This window comes from Pundamilia nyererei, unplaced genomic scaffold, assembly GCF_000239375.1.
Source record: "Pundamilia nyererei isolate P.nyererei 1_Seehausen unplaced genomic scaffold, PunNye1.0 scaffold00110, whole genome shotgun sequence".
Taxonomy (NCBI): domain Eukaryota; kingdom Metazoa; phylum Chordata; class Actinopteri; order Cichliformes; family Cichlidae; genus Pundamilia; species Pundamilia nyererei.
In genome coordinates this window covers 680387-701659 of record NW_005187511.1, presented here as the reverse complement: position 1 = coordinate 701659, position 21273 = coordinate 680387, and the positions used below count along the sequence as shown (strand labels likewise).

Here is a 21273-nt window from a genome sequence, read left to right as displayed (position 1 = left end):
GTCATTGCAGGACCTTGATTCTTTTATTTTCAGTATTCTGCTGTGCTCAGGATCATTGTCCTGCTACACGACTCAGTTTTGGCCAAGCTGCTGGACCAGTGTTCTCACATTTGACACTTTTAAGAATACTTTGGTAAAGCATTCTTAAAAGTTTATTTGAGGTATTTGTGCTTATATGCTATTTTTGGTTTTCCCCAAACATGGCCAAACATCTCCACTCTGGTCTTTCCAAAGGACATTAAGAAGTCGTGTGATTTGTTCTGAACTTAAACTGCGCTGGCATGCTCTTTTTAAAGAGAAGAGTCTTTTCCCCCTCCCGAACAGGCCATACTTGTTCAGTCTTTTTCTAATTGTGTTGTCATGATCTTTAATATTTAACATGCTCACTGAAGCCTGTAGCTCTTGGATTTGTTTTTAGAATTTCTGTGAGCATTGCATGGTCTGACACTGGTGTCAACTCCTGTGAAGAGTTGAATGTTCTCCACTAGTGAATAATATTTCTCAATGTAAAATGATGGACTTCAAATTATTTGGAAATAGCCTTTTAATTGTTTCCAGGTTGATGGACAGCAACAACTGCTTCTCTAAGGTCATTGCTCATGTTTTTCCTCTTTGGCACTGTGCTAACACACACCTGAAGACTCCACAGCGGCAAACTGTCAAAAGTCCTGCTTTTTTGGAGGTGCTCGCACTTCCTGATGATCAGTTAATCCATTGCTTTTAATGAGCATCACCTGGCTGCTAATTTACCATCTTAATTCCTTAGGAAGAATTATGGGTGACTGCAGAGTCCTGTGAACATTTTCTTTTTCACATGACTGCAGGCGTAAATAGTTTCCTTAAGTAAAGTCTAAACAGCTAGCTGTAACAAGTAATAAAACTCATGCAATAAAAAAGCAGTAAAAGAAATCTGATCACATAAAAACGGTATCTCTTCACGCAGATTTACTGCATTACAATTTAGAGTCCTGTTTGAAAAACTTTTTTTTAAACATTAGTGTTAAGTAAAATTTTCAGCAAAAGTTAAGCCATGTGGCACTTTTGCAATTTATGTTTACTCCTGCGGATGGTGGGAAGTAATCAGAATGTCATGTCACTTTGAAAACAGTGAAGAGCCGTGAGTTGACAAAGAGTCAGGTCAAAAAGGGATTGAAAATTTGCACTAAGAACCTCAAACCTGTCAGTTAATTTCAAATACTTGCCTACTTAATTTACCCCAGTAAAGCCTAATTCCTCATCACACTGCTTTTTTCCAGTTGCAAGAGTCATGCGATCTATATAGTAATCTGTGTGTTCTGTAGACACCCTATGAGCCAGACTCTCCACAAACTCCAGCACCAGCAAAAAAGTTTTAAAAGCTCTTCAATTAGTCTTTACCCAGAACTTTCCACTGGCATGACTCACAGTCAGAGCTTCTACTAAAAGACTTCAGTTAAAAAAAGACAGAGAAAACAGTGGGTGTAAGCAGAAATACAGACAGTTATGCTGTTGTGTCACATTCTTTATTCTATAAAGGGAACCGAATTGTGATCTGGCCATATAGAAATTCTGAAACTCTTACACACATGACACTGCTCCTTGACCACCACATAGACTGAAGTTGTGTCAAATGCCTCTATTTTGCCACACTGTTTGTCAGCTAGGTCAGCTCGTCCAACAATGTACACTCACCTTCCTTACCCTGTGTCAGCAGGACTGATGCAATATAAGCAAACAGAGCCTAAGTGTTAGGTTTTTTTTAAGTCAACGACTAAGCTATATATAGAAAATAACTTGCAACTGTGAAATTTCATCAAACTGCACAGTGTTTGTGCTGCTCCCATACCAGCTGGGAACTCAATGAACACTCCCATCAGCTGTTGAACAGACTCTTTTTGTTGACTAAAAACACAACTCGTGATGCCCAGCAGTATGTAGAATGAAAGCAGGAAATAACCGCAGTTCTCAGCTGAGGAATGACCCGGTTATGCAAAATTTGGATCTGGATCCATCTGACAAAAGGATATTCATTGCTTCTTTTATCTGGATTGTGACTGTAATATAATTCATTTAGGCTACAGCAGAACCCGCTACATTTTCAGACATCTGTCAGCTTTTCCTAGACACATGTGAAGAGGCTGTGTTTGCCCTTATAGTCAGGAGTTTGGTTACCATTTCTGAGTCAGAAACAGGCAAATGTCAAAGTGCCTTGGAGCCACAGATGAGAGGGGAAACAATATCAACAGTGCAACGTGGCAATGAATAGCAGACTGGTTTCATCATTCAAGCTCAGTTACTTTAAAAGACAGCTTGTATATAAAAGCCACTAAGCTACACACAGTAAATGACACTGAAATAAAATCTGCTTATGCAGTTTAGTGCCATGAAAAAATATGAATAAACAGTATTTAGAGCAAAAAGATTTGTTTATTATCCAAAAGGGATCAGTGGCCACTTAACAACTTAGCCGATGTTTCGTAGCTTTAGTAAAATACATGTATTTATATTTAAATACAAATGTATTTACATTTAAAGCAAAAAATGCCAACATAAGCACTTTCCAATGACAGGATACTGCATGGAGAAAAGAATTCAATTAAAGATGTAACTGTAGCTGCTGGGAAATTGTGAGGTGATTTTAGAGACAATACAATAATGCTACACATACTGACAATACTGAAAATACTTTTAAATATAAAGGCAATCTTTATCAAATGCTAACATGTATATTTGTTCATTAAAGGAAGGAGCTTTTTGTGTGATAAAATTAAACTTAGAAGACTTTCTTACTGGAAAGTTTTGTAACACAGGTTTTAGTCAGCCTTAGAGGAGTCTCTGCATGGATGCTATATATCTGATCTGTGCTGCTTTGTTTTGCGTGCTAAATGTTTTACTTACTAACACATTATAAACTGGTCACAAAAAAGACAATTTATCAAGAAAATAACCAGCACTTATTGAAGCCATGGTCATATTTGACTTTTTTTTCAGGGGTATTGTTAAGTCCACTACACAGACAATCACAGCTCAATGTTAAATGATGCAACAGTCTAAGTTTTCAATATACATTGTGAGCCTTTGAGTGACCTTTAGGACACTGTGCAGGTCAGTATATCTTACTGGCTGCAATATCTTATCTGCTAACAGAGTACATTGGATTTCGATGTTATGTCACGGGGTCAAATGTAAATACACTTTCAGTGCTTTGTAGTTAAACATTACGGTAACAGGTGCTACCTCTCACGGTCTCACCTGCTTGGGGTCATCGTAGAAGACACCGATGGCGTTCAGCTTTGGCCCAATGCTGCAGCTCTCAGTGTAGGCTGCACCGCAGTCCTTGTATGGTCCCTCTTTAAACTTATAAGCAATGGTGACATTTCTAATTGGAGGCGGTCCAGTCTTAATGACAATGTCTGACAGGACCCCCGAGTACAGCAGTAAGCTCCCCACCGTCCCAACCAAACACAGCAGAAGGACAATTATCAGCAGCAGCAGAAATAAATCGGACATGGTCTCTCAAGGCGGTACAATAGCTGCAGACACTGCAAAATCTGGTGCTAAACGTCCTCCTTCGGGTCACTCTCGCACCGACGCTGTCGTCCTAATGGCTCAAATAACACGGCACAAGAATCGGGACTATTCAAAAGTCAGTGCTGAATTGTTGTTGTTTTTTAAGCCGAAATAGCTACACAAAGTCCAAGCACAGCGGAAAGCTAGTTATTTCCCCAAACAAAGGTACACGCTTCCCGGTCAGACCAAGCTGATTCACCTCGGGGGGAGGCGTTTATGTTTTATTTAAAGGACTTGTTGGTTTTTGTAAATTACGTCGGTAAAATAGCAAATAACCGTATAACACGTTATACTAAATGAATATTACTCCTACTGAGCTTCGAAAATCCGGCTTGGACGCAAAGAAATACTCATTATTTTCAATAGCACCCCCTTTCCATTAATATGAACAAGTCTAAAAATAAATAAATAAATTGATAAATAAAAAACTGATATCAAACATTACTGCTTTATAGTGTGACAACGTTCAGGTAACGGTGTAAATTCAAAAATACTCATATAAAAAATACATGTAAGCAGAATTTGGTGGATATTATTATTACAGTATGCGCAGGCATACCAGAACAAGTCTGGAGTACTATTTGGGACAGGAGCGGTGTGGCAGAAAACAAAAACAAAAAAAACCCAGATGCACTATTTTCCTGCTTTTCACAGAAAACTACCAGAAACAACACAAGAAGATGTGTACACTCACCATCAGATTAGAGGTCCTCAATGCTTATTTAGTTCCTGGGACCAGAGACACAAACCATGTTTAATCTCCTCAGTGCTATCAGCTCTAAACCACTTAGATCATGAGTATGAAGTGTGACAAGTTATCATTGTTTGGCAGATCAATGTGCTGCAGCCAGTTTTGGTGTATTGTTCCATTTCAGTCAGCTGCATTTTGGAAAGCATCTAATTTATCACGTACTGTTCACATCACATCCTGTTTGCTAACTCTTTTTGTTCCTAATTTTATTAATTTACTAGATTCATGATTATAAGCAGAGAAATGCTAATTATATTTCAGCAAACATATTTTGTGTACCTGTCTCATGCTGTTTTCAAGTGCTGCTGATGGAAATTTTGTGATATAGTGCATTACGATATATGATCAACATTGCTGAAATAAAGGCCGCTACATAGAAATGTGTGCTACTATCTACTGAAATAAAAATGTTAGTTTTAAACTACACGGAACAGACACAATAAAACTAGCACAAAGGCACTATTTCAATTTCCTTGGTGATGTGTTAAATAATAAATTGTGCATTGGACCTGTAGAGGATTTCTCTTCTCCTCAGGTATTTTAACAGCATTCAAGCCATAATGTATTATCAATAAAAACTCTATAATAACCCTGCAAAAAAGAAAATCCAATACTTTAAGTTTCAGGAGCAGAAAACTCTTATACATTCATTCAAAGCAGCATCTGTTCTTTGTGAGGTGAAACTTTCCCCAAAGCTATCACGTTATATTTCTTTAATTATCATGTAATACAACTTTAATGTGAAATCCTGTGCTTTTATATCAGCAAAAGCAAAAACTATGATTCACTGTTCATAGCTAGAGATCCATAGTACATAAGGAATGGCACTATTTAAGAGTTGTTGTTTTTTAACTCTAATGTAGAATTTTAACCATCAAGCGCTGTTATTAAATGCTCATAAATGAGTCTCCAGGACCTTAAAGTATCAAATATATATTGTTTCCTTTCCTTTAGAGCTTACACTAATCAGTGCTGTCCCTCATTACAGGATTTGCCAGGAACAAAGATCGCTGTGTTGAGCCTGAGCACTGTGATGTGATTTTCCCAGGCTTACAATACAAAGAAAAAAACGCAAGTTCTCTAACATTGCCTCAAATGACAGAGCGTGTCAAAACACTACATTATTATGGTGATATTAAACTAATGACAGGACATACCATTTTATACAAGATCTGGAAAAGAGAGGTCTTGAAAATTAAATGAAACAATCAAAATCATTTTTATTTTATTTTTTATTTTTTTACAGTTTCAAAGCTGATAAACAAGGTATTTTATCGGAATCGTTAAATTGGTAAGCATTTTAAAATATAACATATGAATGACATATTCATCCACCACTTTTAAATGTAACACTTTTTTTAACACTGTGCCCTAGTGTGATAACTTATTTAATAGGATTAATAGGATTAACAGTAATGAGATTTGTTCACCTGTAAATAGAAACAAAATGAAAATAGGAAGATTCAAACATTTATTATTATGTCAGTAAAGACGTATTACTCAGAGTCATCTGAAGTATCCTCCTGGTCCACATTCTCCACTCTGTTAACCTTTTTAATTCCCTCAGAGTCACTCTCCTGGGCCTGCACACAATAACAGCACACACATGGTAAACATGACTATTTGTGAACACGCATGCATGAAACAGCATTAATGGTAGAGAATAAATACAGTGACTATATGTAAGAGTTACATAGTTATACAGTACACCGCTTCCCTGTTAACTGTCTCAGCCACTAATTTTTAGCCTGCTAGAGAATGACAGTTATCTTATCGGCCCCACTGCTCTACAGCTTCAACTGCCTGTTGAAGCCGTTGAACCGACCAGTTAATACTTCTAAAAGTAAGTATAGTGCATTGGAGGGGGGAGGGGCTTGTTTTGTATTTTATTTTAACCAGTTTTCAGATGCCAAAAACTTTTTTTTGTTTAATAACTATTCAAAAACAAACAACAAATTGTAATATATATACACACCACTGCCCACTTTATTAGGTACACCTTACTAATACCTTGAACTCAAGGTGCTGCACATTTCTCAGAAATTGTGGTCCATATTGGCATGACAGCATCACACAGCTGCTGCAGATTTGTTGGCTGCACATCCATGGTACAAAAATCTATTTCTCTTTTAAAGGTGCTGTATTGAACTGAGATTTGGTGTCTGTGGAGACTATTTGGGTGCAGTGACTTCATTATTATGGTTCAGGAAATCAGTTTTGTGATATGGCACATTATCCTGCTCGAGTATTGCTGTTGACCATGTCCATCTCCTTATGATGATGGTCAGCAGTATTAGTCAAGCAGGCTGTGATTTTTAAACAACGTTCAGTTGGTACTAAGATGCCTAAAACACCACGAGCAGCCTGAACTGCTAATATAAGGCAAAATGGATCCATACTTTTCATTTTGTCGACACCAAAGAGAGACCCTACCATCTAAATGTTGCATTTGAAATCAAGACTCATCAGCAATGTTTTTCCAATCTTCCATTGTTCAATTTAACTGAGCCCGTGAAACTGGTGTACCTAACAAAGGGTGTGAGTGTATAGGCAACAAACGTCTAAACTGCAACAAGCCTTTGGAGTGTCGGCCCAATTCATGTTTTATCTTTTACAAGAAATTACAATTACCTCATCTTCTGACTGCTCCTGTGGAGGTGGTGAACGCTCTGGCTGCTGCTCCTCCTCCTCCTCATCATCATCATCTTCTTCTTCTTGTGACCTCTGAGAAAGAATCTCTTCCCCCTGCAGGGTAAATCATATTCTTTTAAGTTAATGATTTAAAATGTATTAGGAATTAAAACAATAATGTTAAATAATATTTTACCTTCAGGTTGCGATTCTTCAGATTACCCATCCAAAAGGCCTCCTGACAGTTGTTGAGCGTCAGCATGGCCTTCACTCTGTATAAAAACAGCTCGAGGCTCTTCTTCAAGGCTGGCACGTGGTTGGTCAAGCTGGTATCCTGATGCATCTGAGCACCAATGTATTATAATCAGTTAAAGAAATCCCGAGGATGAAGGTGAACACTACACAGACTCGGTTCTTTCTTCAATTTAACAGAAATAATCAAATTACCTTAGAATGTCCACACATGTGATGAAGCTGCCGAGTGCTGAGCTGGAAGGTCTTCAGCAAACTCTGGACATCCTCCTTGAAAGATACAAGCATCGCCATGTCTATTACAGGTTCATGGACAAATATTTTCCAATATGTGCTGATATATAAACTTTTCTTTGCAGAAAATAACATAGGGAAAGATCCTTGGCTTAAAATGGTCTTATCATATAGCTAGCCAGCAGAGCCGCTCAGGTTCATTGTATGCAATCCTCAAGCTGACGGTGGGGTAAAGTTAATTAGATTACTACGCTGATGGTGTTTTTATTATTTTGCCAGTATATAAAATCATGGTTAGGGTATACTTTCCTACAGCACCATTGAGAGTTTTAGTAAACATGACATTGTGTAGTGTGCATGTGACGGGGGTGGGAGATCTGACATGAAAGTATACCGACAGCTGTGAAGTGGCTTCATAACTACCTTGTGCCTTTTGAAACTGTAGTCCAATAGCGGCATTCCCAACTTCAGGAAAGACTCCAGGAAAAGGCGGCCATACTATCAAATACAAGATTCAAACCAGTTAAGGAAAACGTTGAACAGTTAGTGAAGGTGAGATCATAGTCAGCATGCAGAACCCACTCACCTTTAAGCACACGTTGAGAACGGGCCGAGAATCAAAAACCTGCAAGGACAAAAACACACACGTGACATGGAATGGATGTTAACTCCCTTTTTAAATATCATTCATTCTAATCACTTTTCCAACAGTACCGTGACCATATACTTAGCTAAAGGTCAGCAGTCAGTCAGTTTATATGTTATACCTTAACCAGGTTGACCAGGATGTGAAAGTCCCTGACAGCCAGATTCCATGTCAGCAGTTTCTCACTCTGAGCCTAGAAGAAAGGCATACATGACTTTCTGAGTTTATGGGTCCGACTACTGTGATTTACATAAAGGAGAACATGCTGGACAGTGTGACACCTAGTGGCTGACCTCAGTGTTGTCACTCATTTTGCTAGCAGGAATCTTGCGAACAGCTTTCTCAAGCTCTGCCATCAAGACTTTGTAGAACACCAGGAATGTCTGCCTGATGAAAGAGAGAAAACCAAAGACTCAGATTTCAATCTAACAGCTTAACCAACAGTACAATCACCAGAGTTGACTCCAGTATGACTGAGAATCAAGAGCTCATGGTAGAGACCTACCTGCTGAGAGTGGGCCAGGAAGCAGAGCTCTCATCTTTTGATGCATTGATGAGCTCTGGGATTCCTTGAGCAGCTATTTCCTCCACTGCCTTTAGAATATCATCAACATGTTCCAGATAGATGCTACAGAGGCAGCCGAAGAAAAAGATATTGCAAGATAAAAAGATTGTGATTGTGATTTCTGAATTACCTTAGACTAAATTTGACACTGATGTGTGATGTACTTAGTTTTTTATCGCCTACTGGTGATATATTTATATGCACTCACCGGCTGCTTTGTTAGGTACACCGGCTCAACTGCTGGTTAGTGCAAATATCCAATCAGCCCAAAGCATGGCAACTAAACGCGTTTAGGCTTGCAGACATGGTCGAAACAACTTTCTAGAAGTCACCAGTCAACAGAGAACAGCAAGCTCTCTATGAGTTTGTAGGAAGTCAACAATAAATCAAATAACCACTTGTTACAATCAAGGTATGAGGCAGATCAGCAATTTGCACAGGATCAGCAAAATTAGGAAACAGAAGATTGGAAGAATGTTCCCTCATCTGATGTTTCAAGATTTTTACTGCAACATTTGGATAGCAGAGTCAGAATCTGGTGTAAACAACATGAACGCATGGATCCATCCTGTTTTGCGTCAATGGTTCAGGGTTATGGTTGTGTTGTTATGGAGTGGGAGACATTTTTGGGGGGTCCCTTAGTACCAAATGAGCATCTTTAAACACCACAGTCTATCCGAGCCCTTCCCATACTGTAAGCAATCAAAGCTGGAACAACATGAATGTGGTTTCTTTTCTTAAAATATATTTTTGGGGTTTTACAGTGGAGAGAAAACAAGAAAGCTGGAAGAAAGATCAGGGGGAAGACATAAAGTAAATGACCAGTCAAAGTGGTTTCTTTAACATGACCTGGCTTCCACAATCACCAGATCCCATCCAAAAGTGCATCTCTGGGATGTGATGGAACAGGAGATTGTAGCCAACAAATCTGCAGGAGCTGTGTGATATATTGTGTCAATATAGACCAAAATCTCTGAGGAATGTTTCCAGCAACCTTGGTGAATCTGTGCTTGAATGAAGTCTAACCCAGTACTAGCATGGTGTACCTAATAAAGTGACCAGTCAGTGTATACTCAAGACTTTTAGCTGCTTTCATTTGAGTTTACATTTGCACTAGAGGGCCACAAAAAATGCAGACGTACCTCAGGAGAGTGTGAAGTGCTTCATTGAATTTGGTGCCTCGCTCCTTCTCGCCACTGGCCGTCACCCAGTCCTGGTTCAAGAAACGCCGTGCAAGGGACGCTAAACCAAGAAAAATAAATAAATCAGGTCCTCACACACTCTTTGAAAATAATTCAAGTGAATAAGTGAATTAAAATGAGGCATCGTATTAGCCCAACCAGTCTGCTCTCTGTAAGCGGCAGGATTTCCTCCTTTCTCTGACACAGTGGAGAGAAGCTGAGAGAGACACAGAGCTATGCTGAGATTTGGCACTGTGCTGCGGAAGTTGAGCAGATACTCAAAACTGTGTCTAAAAAACAAAACAGAGAAAACAAATGCATTTATTATGTTATGAAACACAAATATCTGAAATGTCTAAAATAAAAACAGAGGAAGAAGAGAGAGAGAAAGAGTTTCATGGGGAGCATTCTGTCAACAATAGCTTGGTCCCTCTGGATATCAAATCTTTTTTTTTTTTTTACATGTAAGCGTGTAACATGTAAGCATGTGCATGTAACAATCTACCGCAGAAATAAGACTTCTTAGTGAGAGATGAAAAAAACAAATCAAACTATTTAGAGAAGTGTCCTCTAGCAGAGTCTTAAAACTTAACCACTCACTTCACAAGCTGCTCCAGAGTCAGCTCAGCACCTCCCTCTTTGAGTCGTCCAGCAAAAACTCCCAGAGCCTTCTTCAGTAAGCTCTTCTGTGCTGGTTGACTAAACCCAGACCTGAGAGATGCACATATATATCACATAAAACCCAACACCAGTCAGACTGAGGCAAACACTTCTCAAGGCATACTGCTCTAGATGTCTTCTGAGGTAAACATCAGTGCTGCTGTTTCTCCTTACCAGCTGAAGGTAGTGTTCAGGACCTGCAGGAGCAGCTGATAGGCTGAAGACATTAACTGGTATTCCTCCACATCTGTTGCAGGTCCATCAACAACGCCGTTGTTTTCAGATAGCATAATCTGTGAAAGAGCGAAAGCATGTGTGAGAATTTCTTAAAAACGTCATTTCCCATCTGAAGTCAAGACATTTAATGATTCGATACCTGGAAGTGGTTGTGGCAGTTCTCCAGGTGTGAGCAGAGAGCAGGCATAAGTTGGACACAACAAGAGGCAATATCCTTAGAGCTCCTTTGCTGGAGGTGGGAGAAGCCCACACTCTTATCAGTTCTTCCCTACACAGGAACATAGTTCAATAATAATTATTAAATTTATACTGTATGAAACTATTGAGTTTCGAGGACAAACAGGCTTAAATTAATTTGGTCTAAATAAATTGCTCCATCTGTGACTAGAATTCCTGCTACAATATATGAAATGTTAACCTAAAATGAGCAGTGTTTATTGTGACAGAGTATTTGTTTTCTCTAACATTGCTCCATAATGCTCGTTACTACTGTTGCTATGCTTTTTTCCACACCTTGAGGAATGGAGCTCTTTTGGCCGGGGCAGCTGTTAGACTAAACTCTAATTTGCGAAGCATATCCTCCAGGAGGAAGACGAGCTCAGCAGGGCCCAGCAGAACCTCCTCTCGCACCTTAGCAATGCAAAAACATTAGCTTGATTCAAATGGTGCACACGGTATAGTTGTAAAATACATTTAAGCAGCACACGTTTCCAAAAACGCTTATTTACCTTTGTGTGGAGCTCAGAGTCCAGCAGCGAGCGTGACAGCAGCCCACACTGCAGAACGCTAAGCACCTCCATGTCGAGCTCCCTAAAAAACGGTCTGTAGGACGCCAGGCTGACACCTGGCCGGATCTCCTTTACCTTCTCCTTTTCTGGCTGCTCCTTGATCACAAGCAAGTTCATGTTTTAGTTTGTTTTGCTTTAAACAAACACATGAGAGGGTCGACTTTGTGAGATGTTTACCTGCTGAGTTTCATCTGCTTCTGTCGCCTCTTCAGCCTGTGAGCTGCTTTCTGAAGAATTCTTACCAGAGGCCTTCCTTTTCTTTCCTGTGCCATCTAAATAGCATAACGAGGTCCATGTTATTATGTATAACTAACATACACATAACAGAAGCATATAAACAACGTAGGCTAAAATATCCTGTTACAGGTGGACTCACCTTTCTTTATCTTATTCACAGGAACAGTGGAATTAGGTACAATCCCATCTGTACTGTCTCCATCAAAATTAGCAATAGGTGGCACATAGCCAGGTGTTCCTGAAAGTCAAAATAAAGTCAATTGTTAGTAAAACTGACACTGCAGGGCAGAAAAGAGGGGTTCTAAGTCCTTTTATTGTTGGATCAAAAACACACCTGCCAGAGCTCTCTCCAACAGTGTCTGAAGATAAGTGATGTTCTGCAGGCGAGTCAGTACTCTCATCTTCATATCTGTGTCTTTTTGTGTACAGAATGCATTTACCACCTGTGGAAAAACACACACAGCTTTAGGCGACAGTCACGCAGGCCTAGAGACCAGCCACTAGGGGAAAAGTGTTGCTGTGTGGCTGGGGTCACACATCTTGTCTTTTCCAAATAAGTGAACTGACATTAACATGCAGTTACCTCTCTGAACCAATTGATGGTGTGAAAGAGCAAAGTACAGAGGAACTCCCTCTCAGCTTTTGACAAGCTCTCAACTTTCTCTACTACGTCCATGTCTGTTAGGATCAGAGGGCACCCTGTAATGAAGCACATAAACACATAAGCATAAACTGCTTTATAGCCACAGTACCACACCGGTTCCCAAAAAGTATTCGTCACTCCCTCTTCCTCACCCAGAAGGCCGTCAATTTCCTCCAAGTCTCCCTGATGCCGCTTCTCCACACACAACCTCAGGAGACGGAAAAATGGGGACAAACACAGAGAAGACACTCGCCTGCTCCCACAAATACAACAAACAGGAAATATCAAATACAGTAAATACAATGAGCAAAACAGATTATTGATTTAGCATTCTCTTATCATGGGGACGACTCACTTATGTGCCTTATTGACTTGATTTTGCAAATCTCCTTTGTTTTGGATGTCTTTGGCCAGTAGAGGCATCAGGTTGATAGCAATGCCTCCCTGCTCCTCATCTTCATACAATTTGTACATTGCACGGGCCGGAAAGGGAAAGGACCTGAAAGAAAACCAAAAAGACAAAAAACAGGGTGGCTCAGTGATACCAATTATATAAAAATGTAACTCAGTATGCTGAAAACAGTTACTACGTCATCATCACTAACCCTGATATTTCCGGGCCCAGGTCCACTACAAAGTCATCCTCAAAGTCTTGAAGGACACTTTTTCCAATCATGTCCTAGAAAAATAAAGAAAATAACAGGAAGGTTTCATCTTACAAAATACAGTACAATCAGTTTTTACTTTAAAGTATAACGCGTACAGTTATTAATGTATAAAAACAGTTTTAAAAAGAAATAGAAACTACCACAAAGAAAGAAAAGAATTAAAAGTTATGTCTGAGCAAAGACATCTTTGTAATCATATCCACTAACGCAGCGGTCCCCAACCCCCGGGCCTCGGACCGGTACCGGTCCATGAGCCGTTTGGTACCGGGCCGCGAGAGTTGAGGCTCAGGTGTGAAATGTATAGTTTTCAGGGTTTTTATCGGTTTTCAGCGTTATTTTGTTATCGTTTTTATCGTTTACTCGGTTTTCCTTGGTCTTTTCACGTGTGTTATGAATAAATTTTCTTTTTTTCGGTACTGGTACTAGTTTTATTTTGTTGTATTTATCCGCGACACCTTAAAGGCCGGTCCGTGAAAATATTGTTGGGCATAAACCGGTCCGTGGCGCAAAAAAGGTTGGGGACCGCTGCACTAACGCTAGAATGTTGACCAGCTAACACCTATAGCTTCACATAATGCTACTTTGGACCTCATGATGAGACAGTAAATGTAGCCTCCAGTTTGCCTTCAGTACAACATGACAAACTGCATTTGAGAAAGCCTCTTAAGCAGCAAGAGTGAGATATTCTACATATTGCAGAATAAGAGAGACGTTTTTGTGAGTTTCTAAGACATACCTGGACCTGTGGGTCCAGAGTAGAGCTCAAAATCAGGTTGGCCAGTTCATCATAATAAAGAGCTGCAGCCTCAGGTGAGCTTTCACTGCTCGACTTCACCAGCTCCAACAGAGCCGTCACCTGCAGCGGGAAAAACAAACATAACTGGAGATCTGTGACAGACTTCAAAGGAAAGAAAATACTGGTTCAACCAAAATGAAAGGGTCCAAAGTTTGAAAGGTTCTGAAGTTTTTACAATGTAGATACACCATATATTTAAATACTAGCTGATCAAACACTGTTATCTTAAATAAAACAGGCAAAGATGTGGCAAAGATAAAAGAATAATGAGATTTTAAAGAGTAATCAATAAAAAAAATCATTAGTACCACTTGTTTTAATGGCTAATACGTACCTGCCTGATTGTCTCCTGGGACAGCGACCTGCTCTGCGATTCCTTCGCTTTGGACCTGGAACAGACAAAAGAGGTTAGGGACAGAGTCTGCTGATGACACCGAAAAATTAAATCACAGAGTAAACAAGATGCTTATCTAATGTTTGGCAAACAAGTTTTTACCTGAAAGCCCCCATGCTGCCTACAATCATCACAGCACCAATGATGCCAATGCGCTTGTACTTGGGCACAGTGCTGGAGAGCTGTTTGCGGATCACTATGTGCATATCATCCTGTTTGGAATAAAACAGAAGAACACAGGTCAGTAGATGAGGGACAGTAAAAAATAGAAAAAGTGTCCAAGGCTGGGCTGTCCAATATCTGGATCCCCCGAATGCGTGATTTTGCACCTGAATGTGAGATCCTTGCTTCTGTCCAAAGGCCAGTTTGCTCAGAAGGTGGAAAAGTCTTCGAATCTGCTGCGGAGTGAGGTTGTCCATGTAGTCCAAGATTCCCTATGTCAAATATCATGACTGGTTACAATCAGAACCAAAAACATTTTAAAAACACCGCTGCTGGGTAAGAAAAGCCATCATCCGCACGCTGCTTGCTTTGTATATTTGATTTGCAGCTACAATGTTTCGATCGCCTCGTCACCTTGACAAAAACAGCATACATGGCCATTTCCGAGGGTTTCTCGTTAACCAGACCACAGAGCAGCTCCAGAGCCACGTCCACCTCTCCACCCACACCACTGCACACGTGGGTCACGAGAGAGCCCACCACCTCCTATTAAAATACCACGGGGTTGAATTACTCAGAAGAATCTGTATTTAGAAACATTTATGCATGATTCAAATTATTCTCAAACTCACCTGATGGCAGTAAGAGTCAAACGCAGTGAAGGCATGTAGGTACATGTTTCCTCCGAAAGGCACCACGCAGGGGTCGGGTGAGCGTACCAAACTCTGAGCTAAAGCAAGGGTGGAGGGGAAGTACCCTCGCATGACCTAAAAGAAGAACAATAATAAATACAATGAAGTATTAAAAATTAAAAAAAAAAAAACAGCACTGGGCTTGTGTTCTTATATTTAAGCTTCTATTTCTACAGGCTGACCCACCTGAGCATAGTCCCTGAAGGTTCTCTGTAACAGAGCCTCTTGGATCAGTCCGTTTCTCACTTTGACCTTCAGCACTCTTTCTGCCCCCCGTCGGCTCTGGTTGGCATTGGTGGAGTGAAGAATGAGCAGCACCAGGAGATCCATGACCTAACGTGGCAAAGCAGAAATATTACAAAGAGATGCCTAAAAACCTTAATGTGGTGTATAAACAGGCTTCCTAAATGTCCTCCTTCAAAATGTTTCCCATAATCCAACTGTGACAGTTGACATCAGTAAAGATGAGTAACAACATGGTCTAGTAGGTGCATGTACACATGGTGGTGGACTCAAACAAGTCACTATGATAAGCAAGAGAAATTAATTTCTGTAAGATTATCCAGATGTTATGAAGAAATGTGCTTGAAATGTTAAAAGTAACTATCCAATAGCTTTCTAATAGTGGAGACTTTTGGATGCCCGTGGTTCTCAAACTCTGATGATACAGAAGCTAAAATCACACTAGTCACCCCAGAATGTTTTAAATCTGTCACTACGTAAATACAAAATCAGCAGCTTAACTGCATAAATTACATTAATTCAACTTCTTCTTATGTATACAGCCATGAATTTTTCACCTGGTGACCCATGGCCCCCTTCTGTTTGAGAACCAGTGTATAGACCTAAGAATGGGACCAAGCCGTCAGTTAGCATTCTTTGGGAATATGCTGAACTTACCTTATGCCCCTCCACCTCATCCACAGACTCTATGGCCTATTAAAAAAAAACAGAGAGAAAGAGAGAGAGAGGGGGGAAAGTACATTTAAGTCACTGACACAAGCAATTGACTCAGTCAGTTAAGTGAGGGGCCATAAGAACATTAGTTAATTTCATACCTTGATCCAAGCCTCAGAAATGGTTTTCTGGAATCGCACTGCAGACTTGATGCAGTCCAGTATCAACGAGATGCTGTCCTGGCTGCTGCCAGCTGCTGCCGCGGAGGCAGACCTGCATCAAAAACATCAAAAACTGGATCACATCACCAACAAACCACATTTATTACTTCAAAACTTCAGGTGTGTCACATGTTTTGATACTGGGCTATAAATTAATTGTTATCTTACCCGCCTGGTGCTTTGCTATTCATACGACTCTGAGAGACTTGCAGCACAGGCGGAAGGACGCATTGCTCAAGCTCCAGCTTTTTTCGAAGATTACAGACAACCTAAAAACAAGGAACCACTTCTCATATCCATTCATTTAGTAAAATTATAGTGTTTATGGGGATTTTTTGTATTGCTTGACCACTCTGACCTCGTATGCATCAGAGGCCGACACAGAGTGCAGGATGAACTTGACCACTACGGGGAGGTCCTCTAGCTGCACAGCAGCCAGCGTGGCCATAACAGCTCCACGGACCTGAAAAGCCAGAGAAGCGACAAGTAAGAACGCATTTCTACCAGTGCACATGTGTGTTTATATGTGTATGTCCACACTACCTCTGTCAGCAATGAAGATGCGAGGTTAAGACTAGAAAGGGCATCCAGGATGGGAACGGTCAACTGAGTCTTCTCCTGGAGTAAAGAGCTGCAGAGAGGAGGGGTATTAGCAGCAACCTTAAAACACAGATTGACCACAGCACATGTGTGTTAGAGATTTAGTGTACATACTTGAGCTCCCTGGCTATATCATTGTGCTGGGAGTCTTCCAGTATCTCTGGCAAACTGGTGATGATGTCACACTGAACCTCCGCCGGAGCTACTGACACCAACTCCATGAGCTTCGACGCCAAATCCTGCAGGAAGATAAATAAGCACAAAAGAAGAAACATGTGATTATAGGACAAACTCAACAGGCCAGACACACCTTCAATTACAAAAGCAACAAAACCTGTCATCAAACAAATGATTACCTTAGTGTCCACAACTCTGTCTAGCCATTTGAGTTGGTTAATAATAATGCGTGGGATACTAACTCCTCCATCGTTGGTACTATGGAGTAGAGAAGACAGTTAGATTTTTTTTTAAAGACACATTAAAAGTATTCCAAATTTTAAACCAAAAAATTGTGTAGTACATCAAAATGTCAGGAAATACTGACCTATCTAACATATACTCAGGGAGCTTCTCAAGCAAGGTGTTAATGATGGAAGTCTATTAAAAAAAAAAGGACAGGTGATTGGGGATTTGTGGTAGTGTATTTGTACTAATACATACTGCTTTTCATTTTGACTGTGCTTGTGAAAATGCAGTTTTCATTTAGAGGTGATCACAGAAAATCTCACCTGTAACATTTCAATCCCCAACAACATCCGCAGCAGGCTTTCCTGGAATGAACTGACAGAACTGCAGCACACATGAAAACATATCAGTTTTATTAGCTTAGTCCAACTTCTAGCTGTGTCCTCCATAATTTATGGAGCTGTCAAAAGTAGCCTTATAATTCATTGGTTGTTTATGGGATGTTTACCTGGAGTCTCGATTAGACGACTGTGGGATGCATGGAAGAAGGCAGTTCCTAAACCTGTCAGTGTTCTCCATATATGACTCCAGTGCTGTGATGAATTCTTGAATGATCTAAGAGATGAAAAGTAGGAACTTAGGGCGAAACGTGTTTTTTGTTGTATTTTTGTGTTTACTGTAGGGTTGTTGTACGGTTTATACTCACACCAGGATACCTGGGGCTCTTCTGAATTTGCTGCTGTATTCGTCTCTGAAACACTACTTGGTCAACACCTGGAGAGGGATAAGACCAGATGTAGGTGAGCATCTCATTTCATTTACAGCCCTGCTTTGTTTCAAAACTGAATTGAGTGCGTTTACCTATCTCGTTAGGCATGCCGCCCTGTCTCAATGTGACACCGGCCACTCTGACAAAGTCAACAAACACACACTGACTGGTCTCCTCTGGGGCAGCTTCCTTAGACTGGCGACCAGCGCTGCGACTCTTCTTCACTTCTGAAAGCAGATATAAACCTTAAAAAACAATATCACAGAAAACAACTATACAGCTTCTCTCGCGGGAAAATGTGTCAACAGAGGTGCTACTTAGCTCCCAAGACTGATGAAATTTTTGGGAATACATGGAGAAACATGCCTTATACACATACACGTTTTAAACTTACTAGGTGCTGCAGGAGCTCCCTCTCCTTTATCCACGGAGGAGCGTCGCTTTTTGCGCATCATCTGATGAAATATGAAGGACAGAAGGCTGTTAATAGCTATATTAGGCTACCATACACACACAGACACACACAGGGGAGTTAAAAAAGGAGGGGACGGTAACCACTGTCGCTATAATAAACGACACAGTTCAATAACTTTAACACAAACGTGCTTTTTGTCTTTAACATCATGTCGATATGAAATGTTCTGGTAAGGTTGACAGAAATGTTTTTATGAAAAATGGTAGACATACTTTTACTGAGCAGACGAAGCCACGGACGACCAAACACCGAAGTTACAAAACAAACTTCCGCGCCAAACAGCTCCGCGTCATCAGTGTCGTCACACTCGCGCATCCTATTGGCTGCTAGAAAAGCTCTGCACCGTCTGTTTACTGATCTGTGTGCTGTATTTTACTGCAGTCCGTCAGTAATGTGCAATATTTTCATTTTCAAACACTCAGCCGGTGTGTATGAGTTGGTCATACTTAAGCGTTTGGGACTGGATACTTAATAACTGAACCGGCTTTACGGGACGAGCAACTCCATCAAAGAGTACACTGGATCAAGCTATTGCAGTGCCCCTTGCTTTCTTCTTCGTCTCTCTTAGTTTGCCGACAACATTGTCCCGCTAATATTTAAATTTATTAAGTTAATGCATTACTTATTTACATAAAAAATATATTAATAAATATAGTTTTTATAAGTAAATTTTTATTAAAAATAAATAATCATATTTATACATGAGCCTGTATGGAACCCCACAATATTTTCATGACAATACATTAGTGTGTATTTTGACAGTCCGCCTACAAAGTATTTGCATGTATATTCAGCTTTAACTGTACTTATTGTATACTTTCTTTATTTTTTACTTTTTTGCTCTCAACTGATGACATGCAGATGCAGCTCAAATAGCTGATTTTGTTTCCACAGAAAATTTAGAAAATGTGGGCTAGTTCTGAAGAAGCACCAAGGTAGGCCTGGCTTTGCACCTGCAGCCAAATTGGGGCAGTGGAAAAGAGGCAGGACACAAATGTGCAATCAATACAGACAGTGTACATGTGCATATCAATTCACATGTACACATATCAATTCACAGGTTCTCAGGGGTGTTTGGAGCAGGTTATCGCCCTGCGTGGTATACCAGCCCACTAATTTCAGGGAGTGAACTATCTTGGCAGGCAATACAAGCTCTTTCACCATATAAAGCTGGTCCAAAGAAACAGAAGAGCGCACTGTGTTGGTAGTGAAGAAGGCATCTGCTCTACCAGAAGAAAGGAGGAAGAAAAGGAAAGAAAAGAAAACAATGGCTACAAGTTTTTACGACCTCACGGCCAAACTGTTGACCGGGGAGACGTTTAATTTCTCTTCCCTAAAGGGCAAAGTCGTCCTCATTGAGAATGTCGCTTCTCTCTGAGGTACGACCGTCAGGGATTACACCCAGATGAACGAGCTCCACGAGCGGTACGCCAGCAAGGGGCTTGTGATCTTGGGAGTACCCTGCAACCAGTTCGGCCATCAGGTGAGAAATTTATCCCGTCTATCTGCGCTTTGGAGCACATGGCTAAGGCCTTTCTGTCCCGTCAGTCTAGAAATAATCATTCTGTAAGTGTCGTTACTCTAAATTTCCTGCTTTCACCGTTAATTTATCATATTTTCCCGGAAATGGCTGACTTATTTGTATTTAATCAAATTAGAGGAAGTTATTTCCACCCCTTATTTAAAGGTTTAATCTTGTATAGTTTCCAAGTTTACTGGCAAGTTTTAGATCGGGCTTTAGTATAATATTAGTCAGCTTGTAAGTACAAGAGACACGTCTAAATCCATAGGTTATTAGTGCTGTTATTATATTAGCTGAATGCGCAAAGCATTGGTGACTTTTAGCAAGGAGGAAGTTGTGGCTGTGTGTGAGATTTTCGTCTTACAACAAAGAGTTTTTACGCAATATGAAATATACTTTAAAATGGTTAATATTTTATAAGGCGCTGAAGGACTACACAGGTTATTGTTACTAGTTACTTATTGATACATAGTTATTGGTGGGATTCAAATAATATTGAGTACTTGCTGTAGGGAACAGGGAAGTTTGTATTTTCTGGTTCTTCCCGATAAGAATGAGCCAAGAGTGTAACTGTGTGCAGGAGAACTGCAAGAATGAAGAGATCCTCCTGTCGCTGAAGTATGTCCGTCCTGGAAATGGCTTCGAGCCCAAGTTTCAGCTCTTTGAGAAGATGGACGTGAACGGGAAGGACGCCCACCTCCTGTTTGCGTTCCTGAAGGACAAGCTTCCAACACCCAGCGACGACGCAACGTCTCTGATGACCGACCCCAAGCTGATCATCTGGAGCCCGGTGTGCAGGAACGACGTGTCCTGGAACTTCGAGAAGTTCCTCATCGGGCCGGACGGTGTGCCGTTCAAGCGTTACAGCCGGAGGTTCCTCACCATCGACATCGAGGGAGACATCAAGAAGCTCCTCAGCCAGACGAATTAAAACCTCGTCCTAAATGCTGAAGCAGCCTGCAGCTTAGCACTATGTGTGTGTAGCCTTCATAACGAGAGAAACACCACTGCGCTTACAGCTTCAATAGATGCCACCTAAACTCACCACCTGTGCTCTCCTGTACGCAGTAGCTGTCTCCTGCTTTCTTTTTTTTTACTAAATGAAGAAATCCTCTGAAACCAAACTGTGAGGAGGATATCTGATGAAATGTAAAAGGCAGGACTGTTTTATCGCTTCAAAGCTGCGCTGGGTGCATGTAAAGCACAGCTGTGGTGTCAAGTTTAAAGGGGATCAATAAATATATTTTTTGCAAACATTTCTCTGACTCCTAATTATATATATTTATATATATATATTT

General features: G+C 40.5%; 3 protein-coding genes across 3 annotated transcripts in view; 1 reads left to right on the top strand and 2 right to left on the bottom strand.

The window, feature by feature from the left end:
- The window catches only part of tex264a (testis expressed 264, ER-phagy receptor a), a 74466-nt gene extending 70733 nt beyond the window's left edge, over window positions 1–3733 (bottom strand). The window contains exon 1 of the mRNA XM_005741381.1: window positions 3232–3733. Coding sequence (XP_005741438.1) covers window positions 3232–3489 — 258 coding nt within the window. The 5' untranslated portion in view covers window positions 3490–3733. The remainder of the gene's footprint in view (window positions 1–3231) is intronic.
- A 1814-nt stretch (window positions 3734–5547) lies between these two features.
- On the bottom strand, window positions 5548–18910 carry fancd2 (FA complementation group D2). Its single transcript, XM_005741379.1, has 44 exons — window positions 18666–18910; window positions 18373–18433; window positions 18071–18205; window positions 17916–17983; window positions 17718–17824; window positions 17533–17593; window positions 17349–17401; window positions 17161–17239; window positions 16919–17043; window positions 16748–16835; window positions 16563–16667; window positions 16373–16473; window positions 16145–16256; window positions 15987–16022; window positions 15273–15419; window positions 15027–15161; window positions 14809–14940; window positions 14562–14666; window positions 14335–14444; window positions 14173–14227; window positions 13779–13898; window positions 12980–13053; window positions 12730–12873; window positions 12527–12627; window positions 12315–12430; window positions 12066–12174; window positions 11871–11969; window positions 11672–11766; window positions 11435–11590; window positions 11220–11336; window positions 10846–10974; window positions 10644–10762; window positions 10410–10520; window positions 9969–10099; window positions 9771–9870; window positions 8569–8691; window positions 8357–8450; window positions 8185–8256; window positions 8004–8042; window positions 7841–7915; window positions 7379–7453; window positions 7128–7274; window positions 6932–7045; window positions 5548–5883 (listed from the first exon to the last, which is right to left on the bottom strand). Exons 2-44 carry the CDS (start codon window positions 18431–18433, stop codon window positions 5797–5799), a joined length of 4362 nt encoding a protein of 1453 aa, XP_005741436.1. The 5' UTR covers window positions 18666–18910; the 3' UTR covers window positions 5548–5796.
- A 712-nt stretch (window positions 18911–19622) lies between these two features.
- On the top strand, window positions 19623–21231 carry gpx1b (glutathione peroxidase 1b). The gene is made up of 2 exons (XM_005741378.2): window positions 19623–19936; window positions 20556–21231. The coding sequence occupies exons 1-2, from the start codon at window positions 19721–19723 to the stop codon at window positions 20904–20906; spliced, it is 567 nt and encodes a 188-aa protein (XP_005741435.2). The 5' UTR covers window positions 19623–19720; the 3' UTR covers window positions 20907–21231.
- Window positions 21232–21273: the final 42 nt, after the last annotated feature.